At 35.1% G+C, this 15,984-nt stretch overlaps 1 protein-coding gene across 5 annotated transcripts in view; it reads left to right on the top strand.

Moving 5' to 3' along the window:
• Nucleotides 1-15,984, top strand: part of HGF (hepatocyte growth factor) — a 79,679-nt gene that overhangs the window by 11,583 nt on the left and 52,112 nt on the right. For 3 of the 5 annotated variants that reach the window (XM_019814912.2, XM_045041334.1, NM_001009830.1), the window contains 5 exon segments: nt 173-285; nt 1,764-1,878; nt 6,746-6,888; nt 12,615-12,735; nt 14,102-14,220. In XM_019814912.2, the coding sequence (XP_019670471.1) occupies nt 173-285; nt 1,764-1,878; nt 6,746-6,888; nt 12,615-12,735; nt 14,102-14,220 (611 nt within the window). 5 annotated transcript variants of the gene reach the window in all.

Below are 15,984 nucleotides of genomic sequence, written 5' to 3'. Positions count from 1 at the left end.
TTGTTCTTTCTTTGGCCATCAAAATGGTAGGTCCAAAAATCACTCATATTTTTATATGCATATGTAATCATATATCTTTTTATATTGCCCTCCTTGGCTAAACCATGTGCCCATTCTTTAAAAACTTTATAAATAGTAGTATTCCTTCTTTTCATTTAGATATTTTTTTCAGGGCCTTTGTTTTTGATAAAGCAAGGAAACGATGCCTCTGGTTCCCTTTCAATAGCATGACAAGTGGAGTGAAAAAAGAGTTTGGTCATGAATTCGATCTCTATGAAAACAAAGGTAACTAGTTTCTCCCTAAATGTTTCATAACAAAATAAAGTATAAAGTATGTGTAATTTCCTGCTACAGTGCTCTTTCCTGCTGATATTTTATCATATGCTAGATCTGTTATGCAGTCAATTCTTCCATTAAGACAGATACTAGTGTCTTGACTCTTTTAAATATAGTATTTTAAAAAGAACACTCCCTAAACACTCCATAATTATATTGGCCCCCTCCCTCTTTGTTTATTTCTAGGAGCATCTCCTAGAACTGATATTCCCCATGTTCATTTTAGAAAGTGCCACCTTAAGTTAATAGTTTAAGATATAGTACATTTTGAGCTGCTTTTATAGTATTTTAAATTCTAACAACTTTGAACAACTGATGTTATAGTGATGATTGCTGATAATAAAATGTGGAGATTTTGAAACATTAATTGTGACTTTTCCTAATTATATACTTTATAAATCTTTAAAACAATTAAGATGATATTATTTGTTAATGTGTCTATTTTGTTCATTTGATATTGTATTCACAGGTATTTACTTTGATCCAAAGCAGAATTATATCAATGAAATAACTGGAAAGTGTTATATAAATATGAATTTTACCAAATAAATTTCTTATCACACAAATTAATAATTATGGATTGTAGTTATAATAATAGTACTTAATCAAGTTTAACGTTTTCTTAAATCATACTGTGCCATTTAATTTGAGTATTTGGTAATATACAGAGATACTTCCTTGTTACGAAGGTAGATGTTTAAATTAAATTAAAATTACTTTATGGTAGAAAATAAGATGACCTAAAAAAAAGAAAATTAGATGATCTATATACCCCAGTAATTCTGTAAATCCTAAACATAACTCATAATGTAGTATAAGACCATTTTTTAATCTTCCAGGTTGCTAACAAGTGTATATACTGGTATTTGATAGGAATATACGGCTTGTGTCAAATTAATTGCTCTACAGTTTTGCAGCACTAAAGTTAGCAAAAATTTAGAAATAATAATGAACGTAATATAACTATCACTCAGACATACACACACACATATACAAAACTTACACAATTTTACTGAGATAAAGACAAGTCAGTTATTTTATTATCTTAAAGTAACTCTTTGAATTGAATAAAATTTGCAAATTACTTAATTTTTATTTTTAATATTTTCTTAAAATGGTCTTTATATTTGAGCAAATCATTCTGCCAAATTAAATTTGTCTGACCAGTTGAGTATACAGGCTAATCTCCACTAAGAACATGGACTGATCTCTGCTATTTTCCAGAAATATACTCACAAAATTAAAACTCCAAAGTAGTCTTTTTTTTTAAGTACTATAAACTTTAGGCCAGAAATGTCAATATGATTTGAGATAATTTATAAACATTAATTACCTAAAGATTTGGATGGAATTCTTTTTTTCTTTTTAAATATATACAGAGTATGCTACACATAGTTATAAAACTTTTCTCTGCTTTCCTCTGATAGACTACATTAGAAACTGCATCATTGGCAAAGGAGGTAGCTACAAGGGAACAGTATCTATCACTAAGAGTGGCATCAAATGCCAGCCTTGGAATTCTATGATACCACATGAACACAGGTAAGAACAGCATGAAGAAAAGAGAGCCTTTCTTTTTTATATGTGTGTTAGCGATCTCATGTTAGTACTCCAGAATAATCTACGGTTCTATAATAATTTACCCAACTTTACTGAATTGCATTAAGCCAAGGGTTATGTGAATTCATGACTGATATCCAAAGATGACTAAATTTGCCATTAAGTATGGCCTAACAGTATCTTACCTCAAAACCTCATCTTATACATCTTGGTATTTGTGAAGAAGTAATGAAGATGTGATTTAAAGAAAACACATATATTTCCCCCCCTCTCTTCGCCTTCAAGAAGGTACAGCACTCTGCAGCTCAAGTGGAGGCTTTCACTGTGATATAAATAGGCAGCGGATCAGATTCTGACCTGATCCTGGGGGCTGACTGTTCTTTAACCGTGCTGGTACACAACCTTGGTTGCACACTAAAACCAACTGCTATGAGCCTTGAACAAACCCCGCCACCCAGGCATCAACACACACCAATTAAATCAGAATGTTTTAGGGAAATAATCCAGGCACTGGTATTTTTTTTTTTTTTTAAAGCACAGCCAAAATTGAGAACTTCTGCTAATAACTCATGTCACAGATTGACCAGCTTTCCCATTTCACCTATTGCCTAATAACTGGAGAAAACTCCTCATTCCGTGGAAATTAAATGTCTACACTTCAGAGAAGTGTGTTCATTATAACAGATGAATGCTATTTAAAGATGAGTAAACACAGCATCCAGAGGCTCATTAGTCTGAGAGTTTTAATCATCATGGAGGAGAAACATAGATTTCTAATACCCACTAAGGAACTAAATATAGCCACAGTTTGTCAAGACTTATTTCACAAATAATTTTAACAGGAACTGAAGTAGTTTAAAACAATTCTCCTCTCTGGTTATTAAATGCATTGCAAGATTTAGTGTACCAGGAGCAAGTATCTTGCTGAGCAGTTTATCTTGTTTATCTCATTTAATATCCCAAGAACCACATAGTGAGTAGTTTTATTAATTCTATTTTATATATGGTGAAACTGAAGAAGAAAGGGCTTCAGTAACTTTTCAAGGTCATGAACAACTAGTAAGTGTGATGGCCAAAATCTGAGCTCAGCCAGTGTCACTGTGTAGCTTGTGTTTTTAACATGAAACAGGGCACAAAACACTGAGCAATAGGTCACATGCTGTGATCTGCTTTTGCCATAGTGGTGGTGACTTTGCCTTGATTAAATCGTTTTATTCCATTTCTTTAATTTTTGAAGGGCATAATTATGCAACATGATTTTATTTCTGTAAACAGAGATGAGTTAATTGGCCCACATAGAAAGAAAAGAAGTTAGTTGCTCTATGCTGGGATCAAACCTGTGATCCGGTCTAATTAACACCAGCTAGTAAGTGTCCAAGCTGATCAGTTTACAGGGTCTCAATAGCAGAAAACAACTAATTTTTCCCAAATTAGTTACTTATGATAATAGACAAATACCTCTGAAATACAGCACTATGCTTATATTACAAAGCAAATATATATATAGATAGATAGATAGATAGATAGATAGATAGATAGATAGATAGATATACATAATTGTTTTGTTCTCTCATGAGGATTTGCATGGTGTCTCTCCTATGATACTATATGAGGAAAAAATTTTATTTAAATACAAGATCTAAGTTTTTCATGAACAAAGGAATAGCATTTGAAATCAATCCTACCCTAGTTGAGTGCACTGGCCTGACCCAGTAGAGGTCTTATTTCAACCCAAATTCTCTATGATTGTGATTCTCTGCTAGAAGAGTAAATGTGAAATAGATCTCCCTGGGAACTGGCTTCCCGGTCCAATCAGCTATTTTACCAACAAACATTTCCTTGTGATATAGTGGTTTAGGGCTGAGAAGATCTTGCTTTTAACCAAATCTTTTTTTTTTTTTTTTGTATTCAACAATAACAATTTTCATCAATTAGCAGCTTATTGGAATATCTGCATGAGAGGTTAACACTTTTAAGTTAAGTGTTACCTACAGATTAACTTTATGGGAAATGGAAAAAGATATATATATATATATATATATATATCTGTTTGGAGGAGTGATTTATTGTTGACTCTAGATCGAAATATTTTTCAAGTGGCTTAATGGGAAGATGATGATAGATGATTAAATTAGTATAGGAGCTTAACCAGAAAATCAGGTGACTTGATATCTACATCTACATCCTTCATTGGCCACCAGCATTCATTAATGAAACAGATGATGGACTAGATCAAGTTTCCTATGAATGCAGTTTATATTAAAAGAAAAGAAAAGGTGGCTAGCACTCAGAAGATCTAATTTATATTTCAAAGTATATTTGGATATAACTCAGTTTTAAATATTTCTTTACTCTCTCTCTTAAAGCCTTGCTAACAAGGAAAAAGAACCACAAATAGTATATATGTGAATAAAAGTTTATTACAGAGCCTATTGACTGGGTTTGTATGTAATAGGTTCTCATAAACATTTGTTGAATGAACATATAAAAGTGAAAAGAGCAGGGCTGGCTTCATCCCTTGATTGAGTATAGGATGCTAAAGAAAAGCAGGCTATCCCTCAGGACACAAAAGAAAACCAGCTAATCTGGGTAAAAAGCCTTATTACACCAAAGAATGAAAGAAGAGATGGCCAGACTGTTCTTTACTCTGCATGTCCTAAAGAGGAATTTCATACGGAAAGCAATGCATCTTTCCTTTTCAGTTTTCTTTTATTAACTCCAGTGAGAAAACTTTATTCATATTTCTGCCATGTCTAGTTTTGATTTCTACTTTTTCTCTCTTCCTTACTTGTATTTTTATGACTAAAGCATTGACTGACTCGTTCACTACTTTTTCACAGCTTCTCTTTAGCTTTACAAATCCAGAGGAAAGGTATATGTGTGTGTGTGTGTGTGTGTGTGTGTGTGTGTGTGTGTGTGTGTAAAACAAATACTTTAGAGAAGTCTAAAGATTGTAGACTACTTTACTAATTATTCTATTACTTCCCCTGAATTACTACTCTATTTTTTAAAGAAATAGAGTTATAGGAACATTTTCTTAGGTAAATTTAGGCATTACTTTATGAAAAAAAATGTGAAGTAAAGGTTAGTTTTGATTCTATCAGAAAAAAGGGTATTTTGTTATATTTCCTATGAAAAGTTGAAAAACTGGCAAAAACAAAAGAAAATTTCAAGCAATGGAATAAACAAAAGGTATCTTAAGTTATTCTGGAATAAAAGGGCTAAAGAAAAAAAAGGACTTCTCTTTCCTTTGAAAATTAAATACCATTAGGAATTGTGAAATCATGATGAGCTTTAATTGTATTATAATTTTTGTCAATCATATGGCCTAATGTCTAATTTTTGTTTCCCCATATTTAAAATGCTAATGTAGTATGAATATAATAAACTTTATCTAAAGACATTTCGGATTTTGTAGTAATAAGGGTTTCCTTGAAAAAGTTTGGTTAGTATTAAGTCTCTTAGAATAGATTTTTTCTTTTTGACCAATATTTTATGTTTTCTGAAGACTTAACTATGGTGTATTTCATGTCCAAATGAAAGAATTTCATTGCAAAATATTGCTTGGTACCCAATGAACATCCATATATATTTTATGTCACATAATAACAAAAAAATGATGATTCCTAAATAAGTTTCAGTGGGTACAAGACACATTTGAATGGTTTTTACTTAGAGACTAAAGTCCTTTTACTTCACTCTAATTTAAACACCATTTAGAATTCAAGAATCAGTGAGAGTAGAAATAAAGCTTTATAGCAACAAATGAACCAGATATTGAAAATGTAACCAGATTTTCAAAACAGTGTTTAGTGTTATTCACAGATATATATTCTTCCTTACTTGTGATTTTTTTACGTGCAATCTAGCAGATGAAAGCATCATGAGGCCAATGCCACAAGAAGTACTAAACAATAAAAGAGGCTTTGGATTCTTCTGATATTGTGTTGAAATACTTTATGCTAATAAGAAAATGCTAACTAGGGTATTAGACATTTCAAATGAAGGTGATGCATTATAGTCTCTGCACGCAATGGCAAACTATTAGGAACTAAATCTGGAAGCATCAAAACCCCACAGTGAAAATTAGTCAAATTTTTGAAGAGAATAAATAATTCTGTTTTTCACTATGACAAGGTAAAGACTACTAAGCAGAGTGAGCTTAACAATAAGTAGCATTTACTGAATGTTGATTACTCAGTCATCTCTTTGAACTTCTCAAAACAACCATACAAAGCGTAAGATGTGATGAAGTTAGGGTTATGCTCCGGGTACAGGTTTGCTAACACAGTCTGAGAGAGGCTAAATTACCTGCTGAGGTCTCCAGTTGGGAAAAGAGAGAACTGAAATTTGAATCCAGGTTTAATTTGATTCTAGACCCTTTGTGTTACTTCATCAACCTGTTTCTCAACTGTGCAGAAAAAAGGGGGGCTATTCTTTATAAGAAAAGCAATAAACAAATAATTATCTCGGATAAACGTTGTAAGAGTGAGATTTCAAGGCCTTCTGCAGTGTTTCTTCCATTCTCTCCTAGGGGCCTTGCTCAAGTGGAGCTTTGAAATTGTGGTTCAGAAAACTTCAGTTAGGTTCTAGAATGATTGGCTCTTAGCAAATCCAGAGATGAGTCATTGTTAATGGTGTTGAACGTAGGAATTCAGTTAGGTGAGTATTTATAAAATTTAAGTATTTTAAGAATGGATGAAAATGAACTTGAGTTAATATATATGGAAGTCTGAGCTACAATGATTTCTGTACTTCAGGAAAAACATACCCACTAATTAGTAAAATTAATAGGCCAAAAATAAAGTTGCATGCTCTTATACTGTAATGATTATCATTTTAAAACTAGCTTTTTGCCTTCGAGCTATCGGGGTAAAGACCTACAGGAAAACTACTGTCGAAATCCTCGAGGGGAAGAAGGGGGACCTTGGTGTTTCACAAGCAATCCAGAGGTACGCTACGAAGTCTGTGACATTCCTCAGTGTTCAGAAGGTAAATGAACCTGAATGCCGTGTGGGGCACTCTGCTCCCGCTTTCTGTAGAACTGCATCTCGCATTAAAGGTTAACAGAAACGAATTAAACCATAATAAATATGTTGTTCATTCAAATGCAACTAAAGATAATTATCTGAGCATTTTTACTTGACGCCTTAAAAACTGATTATCATCAGATTAATGCAAAAGGGTTATGAGTTTGAATTTCAACAGAGCCTGAGGCATCCCTCTGGGGAGAGTAAAAGCTTGGGCTTCCTCATCTACTGTCTTGAGTTCACATACCTCAAAATCTGCTCCCATACACCACCTGAAAGGAACCCAGTGAAGCTTAGTTCTTTAAGAGTAAGGCTAATTCCATCCATCTAGCACCTGCTTCTGCAGAAATTTTGTCAAACCTACTCCGAAGTGGTGTGGCAAGAGTACACGAACCCAGAAGAGAATATGGGAAGGGGTCGCTGAAAGTTCAATACCCCCCGTGTGCCTTTTGGTGAGAAGCAAATCTGACACACAGACTGACACTAAACACCACTGAGAATAGCATCTGAAGAGATCAAAGCAGTAGTAGCTCCCCAGCTGTCTTGAAGGCAGGCACCCTAAGTCCACGCCTGTTTTCACCTCCTCTCGCAGCATAACGGGGCACTGTCCCCCCTCTTGCACTGGAAAACTGCATGCCTGACAAGAAGGAAGAGTAACCACTTCAGCATTGGATGTGGTTTCATTTTTCTTAGTTACCTGGCTACTGAATAGCTGGCTTTTTAGTTTTGTCAGAAACTAAGCTTCTAAAAATCCAAAGGAAACACGGATTAAGTTCTGAGAGAAGTTTAGTAGGATTTCGACGTACTCGGGGGTAGGGGGCTGCTGGAATGCTGTCCAACTTTTATAGTATCTGTTTGTTATTAACCACATTTTTTGGAACTATTTTTCCATATATCCATTTAATACCAGGTTGATATTTATCACATAAAAAAGGCCATTGTTAGCTTAATTGTCACGGAGAAGGTGAATTTGTTTTCTGTTGTTAGTTAATTTAAAATTCTTGACTTCATGTGCTTAGAGCCAGTTCCATCTGTGTTTGTAAATTCTTACTTTCCATTCCGTATCATATTCTGTTCACTATAACTTCTTCATTGTTTTCTTCTCTTTTAAAAATAATAAACTGATCTGTGATAACGTTATGCACAAGTCTGTTTTGTATGAGTAAATCTGTAATTAATATTTGTTTTAAATTTACACATGGAAAAAAAACCCTTGCTCTTTTGGGAACTCTCCAATATCACAGTTTTCTGAGGTTGAAAGTCAATTGCAAGGAGTTTTGTTCATTTTTTTTTTTTTGACCTGAGAAAGTGTTATCAAGGGAACGTAACTTGGTCCAACTTTAAATAGCTTAGCATTTATGTTCCCTGTCTAGTTCATGTGGGAATGAGATTTCTCAGCCCTGGTTTATAACAACCTTCATCAAAATACACTGGCATAGATCTGGACTGATAGACAACGTAGAAAAAATGTGCTAGAAAAGAAGTAATTGGAAAAATCCTGTTTCCAGTTATCCTCATCACATTAGAATGTTCATCTCTATTATCCTTTAATAATCTGAGGTCACTACACCTCCCTTAGAAAAGAGCATTGCTCATTACTATTAATTGCACATGATGCTGTTGGTCACCGTGGCATTAAAGGTTGCGGATATGCTTTTTCTGGAAGCAATCAGAAATATGACAGTATTAGAATAGCCCTCTTATGCATGAACAAACACCTGCCCTGTAGGCTAAACATATCTCAGGGAGTGTGAATTGAGCTGTGATATTTAAATTCACACTATACTGAATAATCCTTTAGCAGGATTTTACTGAAGAAGATCTAAAATAAAAAGCACTGTCAATAATTAATAGAAAAAAACCCAGCTGTTTATAACATGGATAATACAAAATATACAAAATAATGTAAGTGTATTTTTTGAGATTTTTGTAACCATATTTAACTCTTGACTAAATAATCTTCTGAAATGCATCTGAATGTTTGGCTCATAAGAGAAATATATCTGATATCCAATGATTAATGTTATTTTTAAAAATTTAATCTTTGAAATATATTAAGCATTCCTAAAGAAAACAAGTACTTTTATCCCATTTAGAACAATTATGTAAAGAAAATAGCATTAATATTATAATTCAAATACTGTAAAAAACTGAGGTATCTAAAATCCAATTTCTTGCTTTAACATTAGCTTGGGATTTAAAACAAAGCAATCATCAGTTATTGAAACAGATGTCTTTTTTAATGACTGTCAAATAGTCAAGTAAATATATTTTATTAAATCATAATCATTATTTTTAATGCCTTACACTTAAAATCCCTAATACTTCTGCTATAACTTTATGTGTACAATTTCATATTCTGTGGAGAAAGATCCTTAAAAACAAAGACTTAAATGAAACAATTATTTATAAATGTGGCTTTGTGAAACTATCCATATTTCAAACATTCAGCTTTGCTGAAGTAAGCACCAGCATGGATTCTCAAAATAGTTGTTTCAGTTTTAGTCTGTAGAGTCTGTAAACTCAGATCACTTGTAGTTTTATGACTGAGAAAAACAGAACACAATAGGTTTTGAGTAAGTTGGTTAGTATGATGAGAGAGATACTAAATTAATCTTATTTATATTACAATCCATGTGCAGCTAATATGGTTTTCTACTTTCATTTAGGCCAGAAATATATTTAAGAAAACCATTCTAGTTATGAATAGGAACATTTATTTAGTTTGAGTTTATGTCATCTAGGACAGCATTTTGCTTTTGTTTTCTGTTTTTAAGGGATAAACTTGCTAGAACGGTTGAACAGTACACTGGCAAAAACAGAGCCCAAAGGAAATAGATCAAGAGGGCCAATCCTCACCTTCTGCAGTGTTGTATAGATCATAACTTCCACCTACCTCCCTGAGGAGATGGACTTGATCTCCATCCCTACTGCTTGACTTTGAGCTTGGACAACTTAGAAGTTTCTTAGAATACTGGAAGTTTGAAAAGTGACTATGAGTTTAAAATTTGGCTTTCTTGAGGTACTTTTTATAAGTAACCTGATGGTTTGATGCAGTAGTAAAACAACAAACTTTTCAGCCTGGGTAAGATGGCCAATCTACCTGCTTTCCTTCTCTCCATCCTCCAATAGGTGACAATACAACAGGGGCAACCTATTGTAAGCAAGAAGGCAGAGGGTAATGAAGATAATGTTATAAAAGCCAGGGAGATCGACTTTCTAAAATTATTGCTATGAGTCTTTCTTAAGAGGATGACCAGTTAGAACACATAGGAAACAAAAGCATGGGACAAAAAGATAATTAGGAAGAATGGAATGAACACTGAACTGTGGGTCAGAAGAGCAGTGTTCCAGGCACAGGTTTGACATTTTCTGTTTTAGGTAAGTCCCTTAAAAATGGTTTGAGCCTTGTTTTCCTCATTGCAAGGATCAAATGATGTCTTATATGTTAAAAGTGCTGAGTACTCAAAGAACTTGTAACTATAATATATTTACCATCCCAGTTCTATCACAGGACACATTTAATTCCCACCCCATCAATGACTTTCATTGCCTACCAAAACCTAATGTTATTCTTGCTAACTTTTATTATTTTTAAAAAATAGCTCCATAGGTTTGTGACTGAATCCATAACTCTCTCTTCACTTTGCTATAAATGTAACATAGTAATTTATGTTTCTGTACCATTTTATGTTATTTTGCTCCATAGTGGCCTATCCAAATCTCATCCATCCTTCAGTATCCAAGTAAAATCTGTTCTCTCCTAAAAAGCCATTGCCACAAAACACTTAAGACTTTTAGAATAGAATGTATTATCCACACACTTGCTACTTACTATGACCTACAAGGACCAGAATCATCAGCATCCCCTGAGAGCTACTGATTGATGCCTCAATTCTGATCTTCTGAATCAGAACTTGCTCTATAACAGGATCTCACAGTGACTTTTATGTACAGTAAGGTTTGGAGAAGCACTGATCTACTACACTCATTCTGTAGAGTGGTCATCTTATAGAATCACCTGTTTAATTTGTGTAACTATTTTTCCTTATGAAAATTAAAAATCCTAAAGTCCAGGAAAAATGTTTTATAATAATCCCCACAATACAGCTTCATAGAAAATAATTATATGTACTCTCATTAGAAAGTGATATACTCTCATCAACTGCATCTGCTAAAGAATACATTATAGATATATTCCGATTCCTGAGTACTATACAAGGATAGAAATTGTACATGTAGATACTTATTTCTTATGTGTGACCATAGTATTATGTTTACTTTTTCATTCAGTACAAAGGAGCAAAGAATGATAAATGCCACATTGTTTTCTGTGAAGATATCACTCTTGGCATTCTTTTGAAAAGGGGAACTAAATAAGTCAGTGGCCCATTCGAATGAAAGCTGAGATGTTTCTGGGGAATACTGGAATCACACGAGAGGAAGCTGAATTGGTCCCTTGTCGTCATTCATAGATTAAGCTACATTAAAAGAAGTAGATGGATCAAGCCAAATGGCCTCATGTTCTAGAAAGTTAATCTAATGTCCTATTAGATTATACAAATCAAAGGTACAGAAGTGATTATTCTAATATTATATCCCAAATTATTACAGATACTCATTAGGCTATATACCAGTGGATAAAGCTAAACATCCGTATCTTTTCCCTACTTTGGCTAAAGTTAGATGATCAGTAGTCACAAGATACAAATGATGTGTTTGGGGAAGTTTGCCGGATTCGTAAGAAAGCCAACCAATGATTTATTCCACAGGATGCCTGCTGAGCTACAAATCAACCTGTCCATTTGAGAAGTCTCGTTTTCAGCTAGCTGATGTGATTCAGAGTTTTCAGTGTGACATAAGAGGCGAGCCAGAAGAGAACTATTAATTAACCTCACAGAATCATCAGTAGGGTCCTGCATAATTACATGAGCTTATACATTATAAAAACACTGAGTATAAGGAGTTCAATATCAGGTCATCTTGTAGCCTAGGCTAGTTAAGAATGTAAGCCTGCCCAGGTATTTGACATGAGTTCAATATCAGGTCATCTTGTAGCCTAGGCTAGTTAAGAATGTAAGCCTGCCCAGGTATTTGACATGGTTATTCAGTAACAGAAAGAAGCCATCATTTGTTCTTTTAAAATAACCCTATTCTTTGAATAGTACCAGATTTAGATTTGAAGCTGATCTCTCAAGTTTATCTGGTCCTCACTTTGACATTAACTGCCGGGGTATAACCTGTACTCAGTGTAAGTTGTGTATTTCCTACGTATGTGTTTAGAGAGTAAGTTGAGAGAAGAGAATTATTCTGTTGTCAGTACAGACACTGAAATTCTTTGCATTTTAGACCAACAAAGGGCAGATCCCAAGGGCGTATCTTATATGTGCAGTCTGGGTATCTTTTGGACAGTTACTGAGAAATTAGAAAGGTAGCATCCTGGCCTTGTGGTAAATTTTTATGACATTAACTACACAAATCCCATTTAAACTATATGAAGAGTTCTGTAGGGAGTATTTTATGCCACTCTTTATGGACATTAGACCCCAATTCAACGTTAAAATGGTATGTAAGTTGTTATAAAAATCTTTTTGCTAAACAGGTGATTTACTGTTCTTTCAATGGAATGGTGGTGTTCTTGATTTTGCTGTCAGAAGCAATTAACATGCCGTACTTTAATTTTATTAGTTGAATGCATGACCTGCAATGGGGAAAGTTATCGAGGTCCCATGGATCATACAGAATCAGGCAAGATTTGTCAGCGCTGGGATCGTCAGACACCACACCGGCACAAATTCTTGCCAGAAAGGTAAAATACCACCAAATCGTGCTTCCAGTGATTCTTTTCACAAAGTGTTATTTGCTCCATGACAAACTGCTAGAGAAATTCTACTTATATTATGATTTCTGGATAGTCTTGGGGCAAAGGGACTTCAGACGAGGCATATGAGAATGCTGGCCCCACCTCTGACTGGTCTCTGCTGAGGAGACTGAGTCCCTGAAATCAGGACGGTCTGAAACACAGGAGCATCAGTGGGGAGCAGAAGGGGAGCACTAACAGAAGCTTCCTCTTTCCCTTCCATGGCAGGAAAAAGACAGAGATCCATTAAGTAATGACCACAGTCCAAGCTATGGGAGGAGGCATTATTGCTAAATACAGGCCAATATCCTTCTAAAGCCACATCTTCAATGACTTAGGTAAAGTGGGGTCACCTGTGTGACACCATGACATAGGTCATGCCCATAGACAGGGAATGAAAGATGGAGCAAACAATTCTTTGGCTGCTTTATCCTAGTGTGTTTTGAGTCTGGAGAAGTCAGGCAACCACGTCTACATTTCTCCTCAGGAATAGGTTTTGAGCTTAAATGGTTTAAAAAAAAATATGTCTACTTTGGCTCATTCCTTTCACATGAAATATTTTAGTTGACAAAAATGTCTTTATTTTTGTTATAAAGAATGAAAATACAATTGTAAGGGAAGCTCTGTTTCCATCTTTCTGAAGGTGTTGTTCTTATCTTTTTGTTTGTTTTTCTCTTAAATTAAACTCCGTGTGTGTGTGTGTGTGTGTGTGTGTGTGTGTGTTTAAGTGAATCTCTTGTCCTTTCAGTGAGTGCAGGAGGAATATGGTAGCAATTAAAATCAAGTCACCAATTCAGGACCCTGTTAATTTAAAGGGAGGAGGGTACAGAGAAAGTGGTGTAATGGAGTTTCTCTCTCCCATGGTGGAGGTGAGGGCATGACCTAGAAGGGCTCTATTTTCAAAATTGATCTATCATTAGTAACAGAACTATTGAAACCTAACTTTCAGTTTGCACTTTAAGCCTGCCCCAGAAAAAGACCCGTTTTCTTAATGAGCAGGCTACATGAGGTCGTGTTTATGTAATCTGTCCTTAACTGGGCTTTGTGAGAAGGGGATTCAGTTTGGGAGCTCAACCTGGTGGACAGGTACCAAATGAATCTAACTTATTAGCAAAGGGATGTGTTCTATACTTACTAGATATGGAAGCTAACATACGCAATAATTGATAATCAGCAGTTCTTGTAAGGTAACAGGAAATCTCTTCTTTCCCCAGCTAGTAGTATCCAAGCTCCGTCGAAAGTTACTTTGTGAACTGAGGGGTGGGTGGTGCTTCCAGGCAGATTTACATGACACTTTTCTTGGTGTGGTTTGCAGATATCCCGACAAGGGCTTTGATGATAATTATTGCCGCAATCCTGATGGCAAGCCGAGGCCATGGTGCTATACTCTTGACCCTGACACCCCCTGGGAGTACTGTGCAATTAAAATGTGCGGTAAGTTAGGGTCAAATTTATTGCTTCCTTTTCCTCTCAGCCTGGATCTAAGCAGGCGATTATTAGTGAGACAAGTTAACAACTATTTTACTTGATGCTTTAATGGGTGTAGGCTTTAATATTTTAAGAATGCATTCCATAATTCTATCCAGGGCTTTTGAATTTTCAGAGTCATTGTTTTGAAAGAGATAAGTGTGCAAGTGAACACAAAACATTTATACTTATGATGAAGGCCTAAACATTCTTATGTTATTTTAAAAAAATATCCACAGAGGGAGAAAAAAGGTCAGGGACTGTGTGCAGTATCATAATGTCATTAGGGCCTTAAAAGCTAGGACCTTAGATTTTTACCTTCCAACCCGGTATCCTTTCCGTACCTTTCTTCCCCAGACATAACATGAGCTGTCAGCTGACTGTGAGCCTCTTCTGGTGAACAACAGAGGCTGTGGTGAAAAATAACAAGTCTAAGAGAAGAATCTCAGAGACATCTTTAATCTCTAGTAGCTGATCCCCACCCCTCTGGCTGACCTCGTACGCAGCCTGTATTCTGTTCAAACCTGTCTTTTAGCTGTGCTGTGGCCATTTTCTATATACTGGCCTTTACCCAACACTCCTGAATTTATGGTAAAAGCTTCTTACCTCACTTGCTTTATGGTAGCTCTTTAAATCTGTATGCTTGGTCCCCTCCTCCATGGTTAACTTACACAGTTTCACTTTTTGAAATAATACTGGATAGTTAGATATAGGCATGCTTTAATTTCAATGGGTACAAGTCTTATTTTTCAGCTGGATCCTAAAATGCTCTAAGACTAGTAGAATTCCATGACTTTGCTAAGGTATAATAACATTGGAAATGGGCTTGGCAGCATAAAGATATGCATATAGAGAGGAATGTACAAAGAGAAATAATCTACATAAGATAAGGTACCAGCACCCTGCATGGTAAGTGGACAGTTATGAGGATAAGAATAGGTAGATGCATATCTTCCTAGAGCAGCATGATGGGGATATCCCTTTGAACAAACCTAATTCAACATTATTCACACTGTGATACTGCCAAGGTAAATCTCTCTCCACCTAGACCTGCTAATAAGAGGAAATGTTTTGGACAACTCAAATAAAGCCCATAGAAGGAGGACATGTCTGGCATGTGTGAAATAACCGCAGACTCTGGTAGACCTGCAGTGTGAACGCAATGTTCTAAGGAAACTGAATTATCTGTTTGGTCCCTTGGCATAAAAGATGACTTCTGTGACAGTGTTTCTCTGTATAGATTGAGGTAGTTCCACTCATTGACTTCTAAAATCTCATTAATCTTCCCACCATCTTAGACTACTTAGATACAATAAACCAACTGTTTCCCTTCCGTTTTGTGTGCACAAATGTTTGCTTTTAGGCACTCCTGTAAATCGTCTCAGGAATAAGATCAGTATAAATACATACACACAGACACGATCACATGCATAATGATCTGCACATTCACTGTTGCCCTCCTATTCTTTTCCAAGCAGTATTTGGTGATTTTAAAAGACAATGTGAGAGAAAAGAAATAAAATAAATATGATGCTTCCTAACTACCAAATAGATTTCTTTTTCTCTTCTGTCCAAAGAAGTGTTGGCTAATTATGCAACTAACATGCTGTGATTCAGATGGCTTTGTTAAACAGAGAATCGTGTGTATAGGATGGTAATGCTAAGAAAATGGTAGTAGAACATGTAAGCCAAACCCATATAGTGAAGAATAAAATCATTTCTTAAGCATGG

This window comes from Felis catus, chromosome A2, assembly GCF_018350175.1.
Source record: "Felis catus isolate Fca126 chromosome A2, F.catus_Fca126_mat1.0, whole genome shotgun sequence".
NCBI classification, from domain to species: Eukaryota; Metazoa; Chordata; class Mammalia; order Carnivora; family Felidae; genus Felis; species Felis catus.
The sequence above is the reverse complement of the archived record's forward strand: the minus strand, read 5'-3'. Positions and strand labels throughout refer to the sequence as shown.